Below are 23,119 nucleotides of genomic sequence, written 5' to 3' on the forward strand. Positions count from 1 at the left end.
GATAACAAATATAAACACACACTTATTATGTGAGCAGGTTAACAAAGGTGAATGAGACTAAGGAAAAAAATGGACCACACTAAGTTTAGTGTAGTTATTGAAATGCAGTAGATGCCAATTGTACGTGTAATGTGAATGGACAGAAGGGACAGTTCAGCCATTGGCTAACTCAAAACACAGTATTATTATTCCATAGAAATGTGTAATTTTTGTGAAAACAGTTTTCAGTTTTCAGCAAATTTGCAGTATTAACTGCTCTACAAGCTGCTTTCACACTCTCTACCAGAGAGAAACTACAACTACACAGCTAAAACAAACATGCTAGGCCAAGAGAAAGCTAGCTGGAGAGATGGCCATGACTAGTATGAGCTAAAAAGATATATTACTGTATGTTGTTCAAAAAATCTAAATTCTTATATTATCTGGACAGAAAAAATACATTTTTGATTAACTGAGATCTTGTTCTAATCCTGTGAGTCACTCACAGCTAATGAGGCAGTAGATAAATTAAATAATGATGTAGAAAATCTCTGGCTAAACCTGCCGATAAGTCAGCAGACCTCAGCAGGTTAAATTCATTCATTTGTAGATTCGTGCTGTAAAACTATTACCAGTAATAGGCAGACTACCCTCATTGATATTAATGGGATGGACAAAATAATACAAAGCAACATGGTATAAAGCAACACAATTCAACAGCACCACAAACCACATCCTGGCGAAAATGGTGATTTATGTCGATTCCTTCAGTTGAATCAACACCTCTCTGTAACACAGTTTCAACAAAAACTTATCATCATAACCTTGGTGACAGCAGGATTTATTGCAGGACCGTTGCCTTAGTCTTCGTTAGGTGAACCTAATAAAACGTATGTTGTGCAGTTTGCCAGCCAGCCTGGAAACTACACAACATTTAAACCCTCCACAAAACACAGACAAATATCTTACAAGTCTACTAACACAGTGTAAAAGAGCTGCAAACATTGCAAACCATAGCAAACTTATATTATTTCATTGGATGCATTACTCATCAACATAGACATATACAATAAATAACATACATGAAGAAGATGCCTGTTTCATGTATTAAAGGTAGCTTTCATAATCTTTTCATTACCCTGTCATTTCTTTTCAATTGTCTGGATCGGCCTCAGGCCATAAATAAACACAGTGATGGCGCTGGTGCCACACAGTGCAACAGTTTCAGCACATCAGCATGTAGTTAACACTGTATATAAACATTCAACAACAGATAAGCTACAAGATTGACCACAAGACCCAAACTCACTCTGTGCAAATGTGCATACATGAAACATCTATCTATCTATCTATCTATCTATCTATCTATCTATCTATCTATCTATCTATCTATCTATCTATCTATCTATCTATCTATCTATCTATCTATCTATCTATCTATCTATCTATCTATCTATCTATCTATCTATCTATCCCTCAGAATCACATGCACTGCACTCACGGGCTCAGCTCACTACTGCCCTCCATTGGTCAGCCAACTAACCTGTTGTTTGGATAATTCATAAAACCAAAATGGTTCTCAAGAAATCCTTTCTAACATGTAAACAAACATGTATTCATGTGCTTGATTGCATTTTTCACATGCAAGCATAAGTGGCTTAAAATAAAGCTGAATGCTTATGAAAAAAACAAGAAATCACTGATTATGTTTTCCATCTGCTAAGGAAGCCTGATAGGTCCTTCTTGATATGCTCTCCCTTGTCAGGTCATTTTTTTTGCTTGCATGTGGGCTGTAGGAAGGTGGCAGTACCCCGAAGCATGTATGGCGCTCCCTTGAGGCCAGGGAGTGAAAGGTCCTGAGGTGTAAGGTGGAGGTTGGTGGCTGCTGGTGGTCTCGCCGAGGCCTGGCTGAACGTCCATGTTATCTGGCCACATTGTGGAATCTTCATGGTGCTGGTCCTGCTCAGCAGTGTGTGTGTTTGTGTTTGGGTCGCTGTGAGATACAAGATCTTGTGTGGACCTGGATTTGCATCGGTTGGGTAGACACACATAACCTTCCCCGTAAAAGGTGCAGTTCAAAGGGGAGGGAGATGCAGAGTCATCTGACGAGGTGTCTTTCTGTGTCTCTTCTCGCTTGACTTTCACTGAATTGAAGTTTGACTCTGATGCCTGTCAGACAGTAACAGTGCTGTTCAGTATATGACATTTAATGGCTGAAAGCTAATGATATAGCTAATATTTCTGACTTGCCAATTTTCATGTGCATATTTACAATCTGCTATATACAGTAGCATGAACAAGTGCTTCTTCTGAAGTGTTTTTGTTACATTGCCATAACACTCAAGTCATAATATAGATTTGATTTGATTGATATCGGGCAGCAGATATACACTGGAGTGCAGATATTTCAGCAGATATAAAACACAAAAGCATGAAGATATCAAACATTCAGATTAAATTTTAAATCTAATATCATGTTTCTGATTTACATTGAGTGCTCCAGAAGATCAGAGGACCTGGAATAAATGACAAATGACCCTGACTGCGACTGTGAATGACTGACCGGACAGAGGATGTACGGCCCGCTGAAGCTCAGGGAGGACGTGTCAGAGCTGGTAACCTCCACAGCCAGTTGGGGCTCGTTATCAAACCTCCAGCAGCCCTCGCCATGCTCCAAACACTTTTTTTCACTGTCTTTGCTTGACCACAGTGAAACATCTGAGGAGCTACAGGGAGACGCAGAGCAGAAAGTGTTTTTGCCAGATAACAGAGAATTGTCTGTAATTGATCCGCTCATGCAACAGAAGAATTTGCTTTCATTATTATCTGTCTGGAAATGCTGAGTGTGAAGCGCATTACCATGTGGATACGCTGTCCAAATGCTGCACTTTGCACATGGACGTGTTCTCACTCTGCATGAGGGTCCAGCTGGTGGCAGACTGGAGCACAAAAATACATCCTGATATAAAATCAGACAAACACAAACGTGCAGAACCATTTCCAGTCAACTCTGAAATGATGCAGTCTCACCTTGATCTCAGATAGGATTTTGCTTTTGCCTGGAGAAGGAACTGAGTCCACCCACAGAATTACCCTCCTATGTGTTGAAAATATAGCATTTAAAAGACTTACACTTTATATTAAAGTACACATATTCACTATGAGCTAGTTACTTATTATTACATTTGGCTCTTTATTAGTCATTAGAAAGCACTGGGGTTATTAAGGGTAAAGTTATTAAGATCATAATTCATGTACATGCTTCCTTCCCTACTATCAATTAGCAGAAATTAGGAGGTTATTGAAGGAAAACTCTTCGTTGATGGCCTAGTAGTTGTAGAATATGCTCATACAGATTAAGACATTGACAAGTTCTTTATAATGACTAATAAAGAGTCAATATGCTATTAATATGCATGCCAATGTAAATGAAAAAGTAACACTTGAAAACACACTATTTTTTCCCCAGACTTACTGGCTTAATTTGATTACTTTGTAATAATGTATATGTACTCTACTCCATTTATCTGATGGCTGTAGTTACATTTAATTTAACAGAACTTTAATCTTTAATAAAGTGTGTGGAAAATGAAGGACCTTTGACAAGCTGGAATGGTGCAGTAGAGTGTGAGGAAGGCTGCCGCCACAAACACACTGATGGAGAAATAGATCAGGGTGTTGAGGGACCAGGTGGCTGTCAGGGGACAGAAAACACAATAAATGATGATAATGATAATGATCATTCGTGAAATGCATTATGGTGATTTTTCAGCACGTGTTGTTTTCCACTGAACAAACGCTTTATCTACACAGTACCCTCATGTGAAGTCCAATTCACAGGATTAGTCCATTCAGAGGGGAGACCCCCGTAGATGGAATCTTCTCCAGGGACGACCAGGGACCTGACCTTCACCTGGTACTGCTGGGATGGGACCAGAGAAGCCTCCAGGATGTTTATGGAAGTGGACCCCTGTGAAATATTCCTGACAGAGCATTTCTGAAATAGAAATGTGTGCAGAATGCATTCAGATGTGCCAGTTTTGCATTCATCCAATTATGAATGTGTCTGAGTGTAATATTTCTCACCTTATCCTGTATTTTGTAATAGCACAGTTGATAATACAGATTGAGTTTTGAAGCTGTGCTTGGATCAGTCCATTCCACCATCCAGTTCCTGCCTTTCTCCCTCACCTTTACCTGCTGTGGAGGGTTGGGACGAACTGTGCAACAAGAGAGCGGTTTGTAGAATAAAGTCACTCATGTTGAAAAGTTTTTTTTAACGTTATAACTTTTCATATTTGTCTCCTCACTCCTGTAAACAGTACAGTTCAGCTCTCTGACTTCTCCTACTGCTTCAACATTGTTTCCATCTTTTCATGTGTAACAATCTGTGAGTGTTAAATTCTGCTTTATTTTGGTGAATTAGTGTGTTATGCGTTTGCTGTTTTATGACAATAAAATCAAACTGCCTTGTCCTCATGGCCGGTAACAAACTGACTGGGGTGCAGTAGTTCCATTCAGACACTAGGTGGGGGCACTTAATCACCTCTCAGTTGCTCTGCCCTGTGTGTCTGCACAGCTTTCTGCAGTTTTATCGCCCCACTGTGTGTTTTTAATTTGGCAGGACACGTTATCTCTACTCCCCCCTCCCCACCACCTCTCAGTCTTGCCTATAATATTGTGCCTGCTGTCTCGTGTCTACTCACTGTGTTGGTTGGCCTCAAAAACCTTGGCATTGCGTGTTGGTAAGAGCTCCAGCAGCAGATGTGCAGGGTCTGTGACAGTCAGTGAGCAGCTGTACCTCAGCACAGTCCCGCTGAGGTCAGAAGCGACTGTTGGGTTCACACAGCATCTCTCAGACCTGAAGGCCGGGATTAAAATGAGAGGAGGGGGGGTTGATTACATGAATGAATGAATGAAGGATAACCAGGTGGTATTGTCAGCGTCACACTCGGCTTACGGTGCAGTCTGGTTGCGTCGACAGGCCAGCTGGTGGGTAATGAAGTGAGCCAGCTCTCTGCTCACCTCCCAGCTGCACGTCACCTCCTTCTCTCCATCCAGCACACAATGCAAACTGGGAAACTGCCCAGCGTCTACAGCCAGAAAGAGAGAGAGCTGATTGCAACTGCTGCAAAGCTCCAGACTTTTCCCCAGCTCCCATAAAAATGGACAGAGGGAGAAGATTAGAAATGTGAGGAAAGGAGATAAGGAGCAGGGTCTGTTTTGCAAGAAAAGACCCTTCTGGAGTAAAATGATCCAATTCATTAAATATATGAGCTGAGTGGTTAAATGTCAGAGCTGAAGCTAATTTGTGCACATGCAGGAAAGGATTCACGGTGTTGTTAATGGGTTGCATTTAGATTTAAAATGATGTTGAATGCTTCTTTGACTCACCCTCTCCAGTCTGCCACGTCACCACAGGACTCCACTGGCTCCACTGACCCACGGTGGTCCGGGCCCTCACCCTGGCTTCATACCTGTGACCTGGAAGCAACAACCGCTTCTCGAGTGTCAGACTGGTTTTTGTAACATTCTCATTCTGCAGAGAGAATCAAAAGAGAAAATACTGAAGTCCGGGTCAGAAACATGTGTGCATGCTAACATGCTGAGCTAAGATGTGAACACGGTAGGCTACTGCTACGGTAGGGTAAGTGTGCCTGAGTACAACCTTACAGAGCAGCTAGCAAGGCAATGTTTCTTATTTTAGAGTAAATGTAGGATATTTAAATGCTTAATTGCAGCATCACCAGGGTTCAGATTAGACTTGGCCTATAAGCCGTACATTTGAATAAGAGCTGCTCCAGTGGATCTGAGCTTGCACCAATTTTCCTGCCAGAGGAAATCTCCAATATGATTCCCCGACAACCACTACCTGCTTTAGTTATCATTACTAAATATAAAGCATCAGCCTGTTCAAGTTTTCATTAAATGCAACAGAACAATATTAGTCTCTACACAGCAGAGTATATACAGTATATTTGATGCTAACCATCCAGTTGTCCTGTCTGACTGTCCTGTAGCTGAGCTGATATTTGATGTTTTTGTTCAGGGAGGATGAGGAGGGGTAGGGGCTGGACCAGCTGAGCCGTCTGCCTCCATCACCTGCATCATGTGTGGACAGATCGACTGGCGGCCGTGCTCTCACTGTATAACACAAAAACACACAGCTAACAGTGGAAGTGATGACACTGAATTCAAACGTTAGTATATGCTTTTAAAATGTATTCGTCTCTTCTCAGCAGCTCTATGATTTCTATTATTATCCTCACAGTAAAGTGGAGTAAAGTGTGATCGATGTAATGTAAACTCACAGTGCTGAGACAGAGCCAGAGGCTTGTGTGGGACGGATGAGCAGAGGGTCTCTGTCTTCTCCTCGAGGAAGAACACAGTGTGTCTGATGCCGATGGAAAATGCACGAGTTTCATATCTACACTGGACAGTCCTGTGCTCGCGTGCATCTTGTACTGCAGTGCCGTAAGGCAAACACTGCTCCCTGCAGGGACATGGACACAGAGCTGTGGGACAGAGAACTTTGACATACCCCCGCAGTCTTACATTATATCCTCTGTTGTGACCCAAAATAGTTTCAATCCTTCAATGCAGTGCCACATAAAACACCTGTCTACAGCCACCCAGCCCCCGCCTTGCTGTGGACGTCTCTCTGCTCCCCTGTTCCTGTCCTGGCCTCTCTGCTGGTTTTACCTGGTGTTGTCTGTCTTGAACCAGAGCTGCTGCGTTGTGTTTCTGTGTTCACTCCACTCGCAGTGGACATAGGACTTGTAGTCATTGTAGCACTGTAAGGATTTCAGCAGTGGAGACTCTGGGTGGGCAGGAAGAAGTTGTTTTCAGCCAATTGGTCAATTACTGTGCAAGATATCTTATTTGCTATTGTTTTGAATGTATATTATAACCAGTGATGGGAACAGCATTACACTTAAGTAAAAGAGGTAACACAACAATGTAAAAATAGTCAATTACAAATTAAAGTCCTGCATTCAAAATCATACTCAAGTAAAGTTCAGAATTATGAGGAGCCAAATGTAGTTAAAGTACCATAAGTACATGCATGCAAGATTTTCGTAACGAGTTGATTTCTGGTGAAAACACACTTGAATATTCCTACAGTGCACTTTTTCCACTTCTTATAGGAAAGTCACACTTCAAGGACCGAATTCATTTGTCTTCTTAGACCTTAAAGATGACATGCCAAACTATCTGCCTCCTCCTGCACTGACTGGGCAGTGCAGCTGTCTCTGTCTCCCAGGGGCACAGAGGTCATAACAGGCTGTACTCTGCCCGACTCAACACTGACGACTTAGAATGTATTACATGTGACCTGAGTGTCCCGTACAATGGGACTTAAGTGCGCATAGTTTCCTGTTTTAGGATCCAACACCCAACAGATATGTGTCCAACATATGTATAGATGAGTGAAGAACAACCTTACTTGGACATGCAGTAAATCTTGTGGGTGTAGTTAGGCTTAAGTACTTCCTGCCAGGGTGTATCCTCCAGAACTGGGTGTCCTTACAGACTCTCTTGTACTGCTCTGCTCTATTTTCCTCCATCAAGCGTCAGTAAATGTCTCTGTGTAAGACATCCAGGTCTGCTGAACCGTCTTCAGTCACTTCAGTCAATCACTCTCAAGATCTCTTTCACACAGCTGACCTCATCAACAAGGCCAAAGACCCCACTGACACTGATCTCCCTCCCCCATTAACATCACACTTTAATGACATGTCTGTGCCTTCTGACTCAGTCTGACTTTTTTGGATTTCTACCATTTACATTTCAAATATTCTTGTATTGCATAATGTGAACTTTTGCACATTCCTGCACCAAACTGCACACCTCGTTCATTTTAATTGCATATTGTACTTTTTTTTCTTACATTTTTTTTTCCCATTTTTTTTTCCTATTTATGCTTCTAGACTTGTACTTCTTGCTTATTGTCTTTCTTTTGATTTTTCCTCTTCTTATTTTTTTGTTACGCAGCAAAGCACCAAGGCAAGTTCTTTGAATGTGAAAAACTACCTGACAATAAACCTGATTCTGATTCATAAATGTATTTCGACAAAACATTTGCAAATATGATATATCAAAACGGACAAAGACTTGAATAAATATATTCAGTTACATTCAACCACCGATTGCAACCATACCCTATATCTATAATTTATCAAACTACAAAAAAATGATCCAAAGATCTCCAGATTTATCTGAGTAAAGATCCAGTTTAGAATCCAATATATCAAAACTGATGAATTTCAAAAGATTTTGATTCCAAAACAGTCCTGAGTGCACCAGGTGAACACTGAAGAGACTTACTGTTCTGTAAGCTGCTGCTCTCATGGACGCTACAACGATCTGGACCAGAGAAGCGAGCCAGAGGAAAGAGCGTTGACCAGAGCACAATCCAGAAGAGAGGCATCATTCCTGGGGACAGACACGGCTGGGAGCCCCCCTTTTTTTCCGAGCTGGTCTCAGCAAACATTATTGTGTGGAATTCACATCATCGCAAAGTCCCTGGCTGAGAGGAAAGGTTGGGTACATACAGAAAGGTAAGAGACAGAAAGAAATGACTAGTTGATTTACTAGAAATAATGAAGAAATGAGTCATGACCACACTACCGGCACTCACTTCCTCTTTGAACGTCTGCTTGTTGTGGGTTGTTGCCACACATCCGCCTGTCTCTTATCTCTCTCTCTCACACATGTGATATTAAAAAGATACACATGCCGTCTCTGGAGACACACATCAACGAAAACTCCCAAATACTGATGGACACAATACTGATGGCACAGATGAGCGGTTTGCAACTCTGCTAGAAGAGGCCAATAAGTGATTGTTTACAAAAACACCATGCAATTTCTGTTTCTGTTAAAGTGATTGTCATGTGTTTTATTCTGTTTGTTTTTTCTTTAAAATGTGATTGTCTGCTCCTCAAGGCCCCTGCAAGAAAGGCCATGCATTGAACTCATCTTTGCAATTTCTGATTGGAAATATATCCTGCACTGTAAATATCACTAAAAATCCATTAAGATCCTTAAAGAGTGATGAGAATGAAAAGGTGACGAATAACATAATTCCTACATCTCTGAATGCAGGTTGATGATAACAGATTGAATATGGAATCAGAGTAGTTTAAGAAATGTTCAACACTTATTTGTTCATCACAGGTTCAATTCATTAATTTCTTAATTTGTGCCTTTTAGAATGTTTTTTTGTATTTACTGTAGGTCCCAGACGACAAATGATAAGAAATAGTATTAAACTGTTCTACTTGTTTTGTAGCATGACGTGCACAATCTTGTGCGTGTGTGTGTGTTTGTGCACGCAGCCCTTTTCACCCTTAGAATATCTTCAAATAAAACAAGAAAACAGAAAAAGGAGAAAAACAGAGGAGATGTATGATAATCTCAGCACAGCAGGCTCAATGGTAAAAACAAAAAGGGGGGATTTCAAGGGTCACTCAGGCATGAAAGACTCCACTTCTGCCTTCGCTGCTGTCTACAGTAGCAGCTTTGGGGAAAACCCACCAGGAGAATGTGGGAAGCCGACACTGATTCTGAAACCAAAAAACCCTCTTTATTGTCTGCGTGCAGGAGGTCACACTTGACAGCAGAAGACAAAAGAAGCTGACGTGAAACCTGCGGCTGAACAGAGATTGAAACGCACATAAGGCTTGAAAACCTGCGTATGAAGGCAGCTGAAGGTTTGAATAAATGAAAAGCTGACTCCGCTTGGTGGCTGATTTGATCAAACAGCTGCATTGCTTCATTTCTGCTTGCTTGTGAGTGTCACTGTATTACACAACGCTGGTCTTATTATGAAAATTCACTGCAATTCAGCCTTTTTCTGCGTCATTGGGTGTCAAAGAGACGCATGTCACGTCACCACTCAGCACTTTTTCACATCAGCTCTAATGAAGCCCAACACGTCCAGCTGTCTTTGACGTCCTCCAGATAAATGACTGTGTCCTCATGTTGTCATGGCAAATGAAAGCTGGACACACATGAATATCACTACACACTATACATGACATCAAGCTGTGAAATGACATAGACACGAGCAATGTGACCCAACCGATGCACTGAAAAACCATCTGAACAAATCAAGTGCAGTAAATACTCCAGTTACCTACCTCACATGATTTCCTTTGGCCGTCTGTCACCGTGGCCTGCTTCTTGTTAGCCAACTCCTTGTGAACACTGTCGAGAAGTCTGTGGGAGTTTCCTCTCTGACAAGTTCAGTTTCCTCTTTCTGACCACAGCGATAATGTTGTTCTCACTGCAATACAACAGATGTTTTAATTTGCAACCTGCAAAATGCTCCAGCTATTTGTTGTTCATTCAAAAGCTCACATTATTCTGGAGATACCAGGCACGACACCAGAGTCTAAGCCATGGCCACCCTGATACACCCTAACCCCCCCGCCTATGAAAAACTTCTTTAGGAGCCACTGGGATATGCAGCTGACGCAGTTTTGTCTATTCTTCCACTTTTTGGCACAGTAATTATATGAACTCATTAGGAGGTTGTAACAGTAAAGAGTAAACCTGCTAAAAACAGCTAAAACATAACATGTTTTCTTTCACGTTTCCTGTTTAAAGGCAATAAATCAAACCACTTTTTTTCTTTCTTGTCTCACAGAGGATACATATTTTGGTTTCATGATGAAGCCTATTCAAGATTAACCAGGTAGATATAAGTATCAGTGGTTAATCAACCGCATGCTTTGAGATAACACACACAGCTCTGCCACATGCAGATGAAGCCTCTGTTAGAGATCATGATCACTGTGTTCCATTTGTTTACAATTCCAAATTACAACACTTTAATTCATTCATTCATCCATTGTGTGCAGCTGTTTTCTATTAAACTGTCTGATTTACAGTAAACCGCTGCCTCAGAAACTTTACATTTTCCAAATGACTTTAAATGTCCCACAGAACCGGCTGGCTCAAAGGTGGGTGTAGTGAGTGTCGTCAGTCAGCGCTGGTTTCATGTGGTGCAACCACTTCACAGTTTCATAACTGCACGTTAATTAAATGTTCAATTTGGCACAAGACATTAGATTAGATTAGATTAGATTAGATTAGATTAGATTAGATTAGATTAGATTAGATTAGATTAGATTAGATTAGACTGACAGGGAAGTAGAAGAATTTATTATATGGGATAAAATATCTATTAATGGTTTGAGTGATGGAGACAAAAGTTTAAAACTATCTTCTTCTGCTCTGTCACTGAATGAAGCCGAAATGTAACTTATTACATTTACTTAAGTGCAATTTTGAGGCAGCTGTGCTTCACTTGAGCTTTTCTTTATTTTTTATTTTTTTTGCCTCTACTTCATTTCTGAGGAACATTTTGCTCCCTTACATTTATTTGGCATTCATGACTTTACAGATTAATGTTTTTACAAACAAACATTTGATCGGCTTCTAAAATGTGATGCACTGTTACAGATGAAAGCACTGAACCAGGATAGGAGGAAGTTAAAGTTAGCTCCACCTCAAGCAACTACAAGATTGAATTAAACAATAATAGGAAACTCTGAGAAGCTCTTTTCTGCATAATGAGTACTTTACTGCTGCTCTTGTTTCTGTACTTTTACTTAAGTGAGGCATTTTAGTTGTAACTGTGTGCATTTTCTTCCACCTTCACATGCAGAGAGGGAAAACATTCTGAAAGACTTTTACAAACAGGGATGTATATTAATATAAAATATTTTATAGGCGTAGTTAAACATTGAGTGGGCTGTAATTCAATTGTAATTGCTGGCACTTTGCTGTATTTAGATATCAGTGGTTAGTGTTTCATTTTAAGTAAGAGAGAGCTCATCTCTCTGCTTTCCAGTTACGATACTGACAGTTATGCTGGTTGTTTGACTGTTTCTGCTTCACTAAAGTCATGAGACAGAATAACTCATATTGAGTCAGAACATTTCAGTCACCAGCTCATGGTAGTTACACTATCACTGATCAACCTTTAAATTGCCATTATTACAAGAATAGAATAGAATAGAATAGAATAGAATAGAATAGAATAGAATAGAATAGAATAGAATACAATAGAGAGGATTTTTTGGAATTTCCCCTCGCGGGACGAATAAAGCAATATTGAATTGAGAGACACTGGTCAGGTTTGCGCTGATTAAAATAAATTTGAGTCACAAAATATATATTTAAAGCCACCCTCCACCCAAAATACATTTTTTTCTTGTTCCTACAGTTGAATGTTTGCAGACTGATGTATGTGCAGAGTTTGGCTGTTTTCACTTTCACTTGCTGAAAATGGAAATTTTCCCTGTGCTCATAAAAATCCAGTGTTAAAGAGGCGGGCCAAAGAGCTGATTTGTCAAGTCAATCCTGGTCCAGCATTCAACCTCCACAAGCGTGATGTGGACACCTGAAGCCTCCAGTGCACAAACACTGAGGATGGACTTAACAGTAAAGTAGAAATGACACATATTTGTATAATCATAGATTTAGGATGAGGGAAAAGAAGTAGATGTCATTTTAAGGACTTCTAGATAATATATAAATAATTTTTATATACAAAACATATATCAGAAACATATCATAAGCGTTTTATATACATCTAAAAACATTAATTGGATAATAAACAACCATTTCATAAATGAAAATGGGCTTTCATTGACTTGGAACTCCTCTCACTTTTCTCTCAATATTAATTCCTCAACAACAAATTAGAAACTGAACTCTGACTTGACTCAAATATGCTTTTCACATCTTCTTTCTCTGATGCATCAACAGTCTTCTACAAAACCAACGCACATGTTTGAGGTGCTTGCCGATCCCCACTCTGTCCCATCACACGGATTCTAGCAGCACACTTTGCATCAAGTTTGTACAGTTACATTATTTATATATTAATATGATGCCATGTGACACATCAAGGCAGTCTGATGCCTTCGAGTCATGAGGGAAAAAAACAACAAAAAACACATGAAATCCATGCGGCAAAGAGAGCCAGATGAAAAATGCAAAGGCTAGAAAAAAGCAGAAACATACACAGCACCAGATGTTTTTGATGGGATCTAAAAAACAAAGAAAGAAATCTTTGTTTAGAGACAAAAAACAACAGAAAATAATCCCGAGTGATTTTATCTGATAGTGAGTTTACTGTTTGTCTCCGATTGAAAAGCCAGTTCAGGTCAAGTCAGCTTCATTATTCACGCTATTTGTTATTCAAAGACTCAGCTGACCTTTTCTTTCTTTCTTTCTTTCTTTCTTTCTTTCTTTCTTTCTTTCTTTCTTTCTTTCTTTCTTTCTTTCTTTCTCTTGGCCTTTGACTTCCTTCCTGACTTCTGATACAGCATGACCAATTCCTCATTTCAACTGCTGCCGCTTTGCTGTGACTCACATTATTCACATTTGCGACACTATATTTAGATCTTAAGCCTTTCAGTTGTTGCACTAGACATATGAAAACCTGCCGTAAACAAAACATTTATTCAATCAAAACAGATGTACACCTTATCTTTAGATGCCACATGCACGAGAGGCTCAAAATAATAATATCTCCTCAATTTCTTACTGGTTGTCATTCTTTTTCATTGCAACACAAACTTAAACATTCAACCACCGGCAACTGTGGCTATAAAGATGTCAGTATTAGCACTTCACAGTGCAGGAAGTGTTGTGAAGACTATAATGGCTTCATTGTCAGAAAAAGAAAGACAGAAAGAACCTTGCCCTGGTTCTCAGAAATGATGAGGAACTCGTCAGACAACTTGCTGATCTCTACATGTCGGCTACTTGAGGTTTGTTTCAGCCATGAATCACAAAATGTACAAGACATAAAACAAGAGCTGATGAATTACATAGAAAAGTGAGAAGGAGCAGCAAGTGAATAGTGCCAACAGTGGGCACGTAGTTCACTCTTGTTCTACTATATTCTGAGGGGTTTTGGGCCTTAATGCAGTGGTGTAAAGTGAGTAAAGCTAATGATACTCTGTTACACATAAAAGTCCTGCATTCAAAATTTCTCTTCAAAGTAAATTAACTTAAAAAATATAAGTGCTTGATGGGCATAGTGATTGCTTTGAGAGAGTAATATTTGCCTCTGAAATGTAGTTAAGTGGTATAATAAAAGCAAAAGTAAAGAATAAAAGTGCATTATTTGAATGACTTCACAATAAATATAGTCATGCAAAAACAAGACAGTAAATTTCCAAACATTTGAATAATGTCACTTTGAATTTTCCACGCAGCTTAGCAATGCCAGTTCAACCTCAACAGCGCCACCTAGTGGTCACAGACCACAACTGCTGCACGTATGCTTACACCTCTGCTGCAGATGCATGGATGCATGATGATAAAGAGTGTGGGGCTGTTCCTACCATTATTCAACAGACTGGACTTTCAATTTAAGAGCATGACTCATTGATTTTTGAAGAAATGCTCTCCTTTAAAAACCCTGCCTGCTCACACTCAAACAGCCCCTGCTTATACTTAGATTTGCTCTGCTTCTGCTCTCTCAAATTGAAAGAGCCCACTCTTGAATAAAGATAAGAAGAAAGCCCCAGAAAGGAGTAGAAAATAACATGCTTGTGGATTTTTTGTGAAGACAGATGAATGTTCAAAAAGTAGTTTATTTTAACCTTCATTCAAATGTTTTTGCTCAGTCTGGAAGTGAAATAAACAGAGCATTTATTTTGTATGGACTGGACTGAATTGGTGCCGAGTACCAGAGGTCTGGATTGAGAGTTATTTAATTATGCAACCACCTCTGGGGGATCAAATCGGTTTCTGTTTGAACGACTTTATCTCTGTGTTTTAGCGAAGGGTGAATAACATCATCTCCACATGCCCCAAATGAAATGTCAACAGCTACAGTGTGTTTCCATTTCAATTTAATAAAGACACAATGCATTAGACACACACACACACACACACACACACACACACACACACACACACACACACACACACACACACACACACACACACACACACACACACACACACACACACACACACACACAGCTCTGACACATGAAACACATTGTCCAGTGTGCAAGAGAACACATTCAGTCTGTGTTTAACATGATTGCAGTTTGAGGAACAATGAAAGTTTGCGGTGGTCTGCGTGACAGCAGGAACCAACATGAAACTTTTATTTCCTTTTCTACACTAACAGCCATGGCAGCGTGCATCCTGTTCAAATGTGCACAAAAAGAAAATGAAAGACATCAGATTAGTGTTTGTTTGGGTTATTTTTTTTGCTGTCTACAGGGGTTATTTATTCACATATGGCAGAAGTTTGTCATGGCTTTTTATTTTACTCAAGGTGCAACCAGCTTTCTGTGCTCCACTGCTTTCGAATTTCAATTTCCAATGCTGTCCCATTTGTGATTTCTGCTCAGTGATTTGCCGTGATAAATCCAGCCTAGTGTAGCTCTGACAGAGCACGGGAGCATGAATTTATGGTCTCAATTACAGCGCTGAGGTGGATTTTACACTTATATTCATCCTTTAGGCAATTTCGGACACCTATGCAACAGTAAGTAAAAGTAATTTGCATGGAAAAGATTTTTCAGCTCAGAGAGAGGAATCTCATTGGTAGAGACACACAACTCTAACAGCAGAACAAGATTGCATCCTGCATCTGGGTAAATTAAAAAAAAAGAAAAGAATTGATCAACAAAAACAGCAAGATTTTAAATCTGAACTGCCAATTCAGTGCTAATGGCGTTTATACACGGCCTGATCCAAATGACTGCGCCAATCTGTTGTTGTTGACTGACAGTGCTGCCTTAAGGATTGGACAGCCGTCTTCCTGCTGGTGTAAAATGATACCATTTAAAGCTAATGAGAATGTAATGTCAATTAATGAGATCAATAATGAGTGTGTGTGTGTGTGTGCTTTGAGAGAGAGGGTGGGGGGTGGCAGAGCAGGGGAAATAAGGGAGAGAGTCAATTATTGGACTCTTTATTAAGAAAGGCATAGTTGCCCAATAAGAATACATTACAGTAATTATAAAGTAGTTGTAGTTAATCTGAACAGAGTGCTCTGGGCTGATAAACAGCTGCTCTATCTCTCCAGTCTCATTAATTTTGTGTCTCCTGTGCTCTTGCTGTTATTACTTTCAAAGCACAGTTACATTCCATTACTGCCTGTTTCCCAAAATCACTTGAGAAGAATTAAATCAAAAAGCAGGACGAGGAATCACGTTGAAATTTATGCTAGCGTCGATGGTGGGGCATGCAGCCAGTGAAATGACACGAGCACTCAAAAGCGTTCACTTAGCAGTGCATGTAATAGCCTGGGAGCAATGACTCAACAGTCACTTCTCTTACTTTTCTCAGATAGTGCTGAGAAAAGTCCAGATTCAGACAGTGCTTTTTATCTGAGCTAATACAGTTTGTGGTTTTATTTTCAGAGAGTGTGCAGCGCGCTCACTTCACTTCTTTCGCTGCCAGTGGTGCTTCTGCAGGACTGGCGGTCTGATCTGGGATGCTCAAGCTGCAGCTCTGGAGTCGACAGAAACGTAGCAGCTTGTGATGCGAAATCCCTCAAAGCTGCAACTGCAACTGTGCCTCTTTCTCTCTCTGCCGTCCATCTATTTTACAAGCAGAAAATATGTTTTGTGGGCTTCTCTTGCAGGACAAATTCATGCACACACTGCAACACACACACACCCATATTCTGGAGGGTGATTTGCCTGAGAGTCTCACAGGGGTGAATCCCATGGTGCAGCACATTAGTGTGAGGGAAACAACACATTACAGGGAAGCCTTGGGGCATTTTAGATTGTTTTGAAGACCTCTACAGTTGATTTTAGCAGGCTTTTATGAAAATGGACTGCCACTGTAATGTGTTTAAACAGCTGAGTAAAGCTATTTTTTAAGGGAGACAAGAAGCCCTGGGATTAAACTCTGTGTTGGCCAGCATCCACTCTGCTGAAGTGTCCTTGAGAAAATGAATCCTCGCCTCGTCAGCTCCAGAGTACTGTAGCTGACCCAGACCTCTGACACTGAATACAAAAGAGATTTTCAAATCTATCCCATCTGTATTATCACAGGGCCTTTATGCCCCCCCCCCCGCTCTACAATGATGAACAAGGTTTGACCCATAATTTGAAATTACTACTTTTTTTTAAAGCGTGTACAGGAGGTGAAGTATTTTAGCATGCTGCGCTTATTTAGTGCATTAACAGAGGGACAGTCAAATGTGCAACTGCTGAAAAGGACTACAAAGGGATGAAAGAAGAGACAAAAGACAACCACAAAGAGGCAGAACAACACAACGAGAGGCAAAACGACTACAAAGAGACACAAAACAAACATAAATAGATGCAAATGACTATGAAACAACACAAAACTAGAGGTTCAAAATGACAAAGAGGCACAAGATTGTTATGGTCTGATCTGTTTAGTTTTGTGATTTCCTGTTTTATTTCGTAGCCTCGCCTCATGTATCAGATTTGACTTGACTTCCTGTGTTTTCCCGCCCTTGTGATTGTTTGCTTGTGTTCACCTGTGTCTAATTAGGTCTCCTCACCTGTCCGTTTAAGTGAGTGTGTTTCTCTTTGTTCTTGTCGGGTCATCCCTTACATGTGGCCTTCCTGTTCCTTGTCAGTTGTTAGAGTATTTTTTGGTAAGAGTCCCTGTTTCCTCTGTTTGATCCATTTCCCTGGAGCTACTTTTGTTTTTTTTGATATTTGGATTGTTGGACACTGCTTGCCTTTTTCTGTTCGAGGTTTGCTGGTTGTGTGGACATTTTGATGTGGTTTAATTCGCACCAGCTTCGCCTACTGTGAGTCCTTTGTTGCCTTACTTATTTTGTAACATAAATTACTTGAACAGCTTCCGCCCTGCCTTTTGGTTTAAGTCTGCATATTGAGTTCACTTCCTGTTTTTTGCATGGCAGATTATACAAATTATGACAAAGATTCTGTCAAAGATACACAAGGTTATGACAAAGAGACACAAATTTACGACAAACAGCAGCAAAATCACAACAAATACAAAGACACACAAAATGATTAATGACACCAAATGAATGAAGAGTTGCAAAACATTTACAAAAAGACATAACATGACTACAAAGAGACGCAACATTACTACAGAGACAGAAGGTTATTAGAAAGAGAATCAGAATCACTATAAGGATAAACAAAATGACCACAAACAGACACCAAATTACCACAAAGACTTGCTAAATATTTATAAAGAAACATAAAATGACCACAAGAATGAAACCACTAAAGAGAACCATAAAAAGACAGAAAAGAAACACAGATGAAGACTACAAAGAAAAGCAAAATGACTACAAAAAGATGCAAACTGACTGCAGACGATGCTGCCATTGTTTTGTGTCTCTTTCAGTCTAAGTGTCTTGAGGGGGGACATTTACTTGTCTGTGCCCGGGGGGGGGCCTTTTGTTGCATAACCCATCCATAACTGTAAAGTCTTTTGAGTTTGTGTTCAGTGACTCTGTACTGTATGATACCATTCACATATGAAACCATTACCCTCCCCAAACCTTCTGAAAGGCACATGCCAGATCAGTGGCTTTTCACAATATCATCATCCTCCATTCAGCCTTCTTCTTTCTTTGCGCCTCTCTTCTTCACCACCCTTTCATCCTTGATAACATTTAGCCAGGGGCCAATCTGCTCCTCTTCCTCCACTCTCCATGTCCTGTCTATGCCCTCTGTCATTATCACCCCATCCTTTTCTTATTATATCATGTTCCCCAATTCCATTTTTGTCACCAGCTCTCACAAACCTCAGTGGGTTCCTCTTCCCTCATCTTCTCTTTTTCTGTCCCAGCCCTTCGTTCGCCAGGTCTGGCTAAGTTATTGCTCCAAAGTTAATTTCAGTCTCCGTACTGCAATACACTGACACAGGATTGGATTACAGTGTGATTTAATGGATGGAAGGACATTTTCTCCACTCTGAAATTGATTGTGTCCGGGGACTGGCAGCATGTGGCAGCTTGACATGAGTTGTACGTGTATTTTTCGGTGTCTGTAAAAGGTTGCAGTTGTAATAGAGTAACGGCAGAATTGTGATGGTTTCACATAATCCAACAAATCACAGCCCCCCGGATTATAACATACCTCCTTCCACGCTCTTTGCCTCTGTCCTTTTTGCTTCCTTCTTTCTCCCCTCCGACCACCTTTTCCTCTCTTTCTCTTCTGTCTCTGCCTCCTCACCCTTCCTTCCTCCCTCCTCTCTCCAACTTTCCTGTCCCTCCATTCCCTGCAATCCCTCCTCCTCCTCCTCTCAAACATCACACAATCCCCTCCTATCCCAATCCAGCGCACCCTCACTCTCTCCCTCCCTCTTCCTTTATCTCTCCCTCCCTCTCTCTTTCTCCCCTTCATCTCACCTCCAGCCAGCCGGAGCACCCTCCTCCTCTTCACGCAGCCCGTCTGCTCTCGTCCACTTTCTCTCTCTCTCTCTCTTTACACCTCTCACTCTCTGTGCTGTCTCTTGTCTTTTATCTCTCTTTCTTTCTCTTTCTGTCCCTTTCTCTCTTTCTGACCTCCACTTCTCTTCAGCCGCCAGAAGCTCGCAGGCTTGCCGCTCTTCCTTCATCCACTGAGGATTCAGAAGCACTCGGGACGAAGACTCTGTCACTGGAGGTGAGTGTCTACAGTGTGTCTGTGTGTGCTGATGATGGTGGTCATTAACCTGCATCAGCTGCAGCTTTGGAAGGCAGATGGGATGACTGGTGAAAGGAAGAGAATGAGGGAAGAGACAAAAAGATGTATAGGAGAAAGCCAGCTGTTCTGCAGTATAGGAGAGAGTGACATGACAAGACAGTGAAAAAGATGTGAAAGGGGCAAACAGCACTAGATGATGGTGATGATGACGGTGATGGTGTGGCAGGAGAAAAGTGGAAGAAAAGCCTGAGAAGAGAAGGGCTATTTCGATGCAGCAGTCACAATCGACTGCTGCATTAAAAAAAGAGTCAGAGAGAGTTCAAGGAGAAGCAAAGAAAAGCAGAAAATGGAAGTAAGGGCTTGAGAAAATAACTAACCAAAACATGAAAAATTAACTAGAGAGAGCAGCAAACAGAAAGTGAGAGAGACGTTTCAAGTAATGGGAGGAGAAAAAATGCGAATGGGATGGTGATGCTTCCCCGGCGTAGCAGCTACATGCCTACAAATGCAGCGGTGCCTGCCTCCTCCTCCTCTCCCGTAAAAATCCCATTCACAAACAGGACCTGAAAACACGCGATGGTGATTGGCTCCCTGAGCGCTGTGTGTATGTGTGTACTTCATTGTGTGTGTGTCTGTGTGTGCGAGAAAAAGATGGAGCAAGAGAGAGGAAGGTGGGGGGAGAAAACCCATTACGTTCCCGTGCGGTCGATGCTGAGGCTTCGGAGCAGATGCTTGAATGAAACTGCACCGTATGCGCTTGTACATTAACAATGCCATTATTACACAGCCAATATTATACAGCAACAGAGATGGTGTGTAGTGACACTGCATTTTAATTTGTAGATCCATTTTGTCATTGGAATGAAATAATGTCACAGTGACAGACAGATGTGTGGACAGACTGGGGTGCGAGTGCTGATTTTGCACCGGAGTCAAACTTCTTTTTTTTTTTTTTTTTCTAACTCTTTCTCCTTCATTGCGTCATTCTCAGTGCTGCTCCAGATTGTCATCCCTCTCCCCGCCACCGTCACTGCCACAATCTCACTGCCACTGCCAACCCGTCTAGATTAACAGCTGTCCAAACAGCGATGCTCTCCTGCCTCGCCAGCGCCCGCCAATTAGGAAGTGACATTTGTTTGGGGAATGGTGGGGGGCATGTTGGTGCGTGAGGTTTGGAGGGCAGGGATGTGATGAAGGAGGGAGGTGAGAGAAGGGAGGAGGAGGAGGAGGAGGAGGAGGAGGAGAGAAGGGTAACTTCAGATAAATTGTCAGGTCAGAATGAGAAAGAGAGAGAAAAGGAAAATAAGGCTGATGGAAAGTAGATGGAAGTAGGTATTTCTCTATATGTGGGAAAACTTCTACCTGTACATGCCTTGAATATCTGTAGCAAAATTCATGGCAGTCCAGAAAAGAGTTGTACAGATATTTTTCTCTGAACTGCAACCTCATGGTGGCACTACAGGAAAAGCCGAATCAGAGGCAAACTGATGTGGACATCGCCATTACTAGAACTATGCAGATAGCTTTCCTGAGCAGGATAAATGAGGTAGAATAATCAATAATAAAGTTCTGTAAAAACTAAATCATATGCAAAAGTTAAAAGCAAGTTTAAAAAGGTCTGTTTTTGGTTGATGTTTAAAAGAAAAAATAAAGGTCATTGTGTGGACTGTGAATGGTAATCATTCCACCATGACAGAAAATGCATCACCCCTCATTTCAAATCTAGATTTACTGTAGGAACAGCAAAAAGAGCTTTTATGCTGACCTATGTGTGCACCTGTTTATAAATGACGAACAGATATATAGCCAATTTTTTAGAGCAATTTTGTTAGTGAAAAATAAAAATTTGATCCGCATTCTCGACGCAATAGGAAGCTAATGACGGGGCCACTAAAACTGGGCTACTGCGGTTTTTTCTTGATGCTCCACTTAAAATCCAAGCTACTGCATTTGCACCAATTCACTTCAGAGATATTTTTCAACCAGTAAAATTAAGACTGAATAAGCCCTTGTCCTTGATTATCATTTTGTTCAGGTGTCAATGAGAAATAGTCCCAAATTTCTGGAAAATGACATGAAACCAATTTGTCAGGCTGGGTGAGGAGAATCTAATGATCTAAATCTTGTCCTCATTAAAGAGGCTTGAGACTGAACATGCTCAAAGCAGTCTTTTGAGGCAACAAAAGTAGAAGAATCATTCGGATTGACAGGCAGACTTAAGTGTGTATTAATTGCATGTACACAAAATGATATATTGACCAAGGGAAAGCATGTAATAGAAAAAGCAGCAGGACACAGGATTGACTCTTGAGGTACACCTCAAGCACAAGAACTAATGGAGTTACCGAGTTCCAGAGAAAATGGCCTTCAGAGAGACAGGATAAGAAGCACTTTAAAGATCATTTTGGAAAAAGAGTGTGAGACATGCTGGATGACAAAGAAGAAGGCAAAGGAAGAGAAAGAGAAGACAGCCTGTATATAAGAGGCCATTATTGTTAAAAAACAGCAGGATGCTACAGAGTACATATGGACTACACTTCAACCATCCACAAACCCCTCTGGCCATCCCTCCAGCCCTCTCTCTCTACTCTTCAACCCACACATCATACAGTACATTGCCATAAACTTTATCACCACCTCTCCATTAGATATAAAAGTCAGGCGTGATACATGGTATATCTTCTCCTTATTCCCAGGGAATTCAGTGATTTAATGAGCATGGAGCTCTGTGGAGTGTGAAATACCCAGGTGTGATATAATGCTCCTGGGGGAGGAGACCTCACACTGAGTGTGCGACATTTGTGTGTGTTGGAGACAAGAAAATGGTTCTACATGTCTGTATATGAGCTGGGCAAGAAAGAGAAGAAGAGGGACAGACATGTGGACGTGTGGATGAGTGAAGGGGATGGGTGTGTGTGTGTGTGTGTGTGTGTGTGTGTGTGTGTGTGTGTGTGTGTGTGTGTGTGTGTGTGTGTGGGGCTGTGCAGTGCTGATGCTGGTGTGTTTAGGGAAGCGTGGAGAACCAGTGTAGGAGAATTTCAGGCTGGTGTCAGTGGAATTGGCACAGGTAGACTGGGAAAGGTATTCAAGAACCGTAACAGACTTGGTGTTCACCAAGTGTGTGTGTGTGTGTGTGTGTGTGTGTGTGTGCGTGTGTGTGTGTGTGTGTGTGTGTATTGGTAATATGTGGTCTAGGTTGTCCTATTAAGAGCTAAGTGCCTCTAGTCCTCTCTGTTTTGAGGTGGCTCTTGTGGCCTGTCAGTTGCTTGCATCTGTGTGTGTGTGTGTGTGTGTGAGATGGATCCAGACAGTCCTTCACACTAACACATCATTCACTCTATGGTGGAGGGGCAGTCAGCATTGTTGTCAGCACATCTGCTGCATCTTCATGTGAAAATCATCACACTAAAATGAGAAATCCACAATTTGGGAAAAACTGAGACAGACTTGCAAGGAGTTGTAAACATAAAAAAGTTTGGGAGTGGGATTGA

At 41.1% G+C, this 23,119-nt stretch overlaps 2 protein-coding genes across 2 annotated transcripts in view; one reads left to right on the top strand and one right to left on the bottom strand.

Annotated features, from left to right (window-relative positions):
• Positions 1 to 1,424: 1,424 nt before the first annotated feature.
• Positions 1,425 to 8,522, bottom strand: csf2rb (colony stimulating factor 2 receptor subunit beta). Its single transcript, XM_070981099.1, has 14 exons — positions 8,308 to 8,522; positions 6,682 to 6,799; positions 6,291 to 6,472; positions 5,969 to 6,123; positions 5,374 to 5,518; positions 4,940 to 5,072; positions 4,686 to 4,840; positions 4,066 to 4,199; positions 3,796 to 3,976; positions 3,577 to 3,673; positions 3,010 to 3,076; positions 2,839 to 2,918; positions 2,543 to 2,705; positions 1,425 to 2,148 (listed from the first exon to the last, which is right to left on the bottom strand). The coding sequence occupies exons 1-14, from the start codon at positions 8,471 to 8,473 to the stop codon at positions 1,741 to 1,743; spliced, it is 2,184 nt and encodes a 727-aa protein (XP_070837200.1). The 5' UTR covers positions 8,474 to 8,522; the 3' UTR covers positions 1,425 to 1,740.
• Positions 8,523 to 19,344: 10,822 nt separating this feature from the next.
• pvalb6 (parvalbumin 6) overlaps positions 19,345 to 23,119 on the top strand; it is a 43,238-nt gene continuing 39,463 nt past the window's right edge. The window contains exon 1 of the mRNA XM_070981686.1: positions 19,345 to 19,607. The gene's annotated coding sequence lies outside the window, so the exon portion shown is untranslated. The remainder of the gene's footprint in view (positions 19,608 to 23,119) is intronic.

Source organism: Chaetodon trifascialis, chromosome 15 (assembly GCF_039877785.1).
Source record: "Chaetodon trifascialis isolate fChaTrf1 chromosome 15, fChaTrf1.hap1, whole genome shotgun sequence".
Taxonomy (NCBI): Eukaryota; Metazoa; Chordata; class Actinopteri; order Chaetodontiformes; family Chaetodontidae; genus Chaetodon; species Chaetodon trifascialis.

Bases quoted from the DNA above. Each gene is read 5' to 3' on its own strand.
- csf2rb (XM_070981099.1), bottom strand. From the start codon at position 8,473: ATGTTTGCTGAGACCAGCTCGGAAAAAAAGGGGGGCTCCCAGCCGTGT. The intron at 3,077-3,576 runs GTCCTTCATTTT...TTCAACACATAG, and splicing joins ACCATTCCAGCTTGTCAAAG to GAGGGTAATTCTGTGGGTGG. The intron at 2,919-3,009 runs GTGAGACTGCAT...TTTGTGCTCCAG, and splicing joins AAATCCTATCTGAGATCAAG to TCTGCCACCAGCTGGACCCT.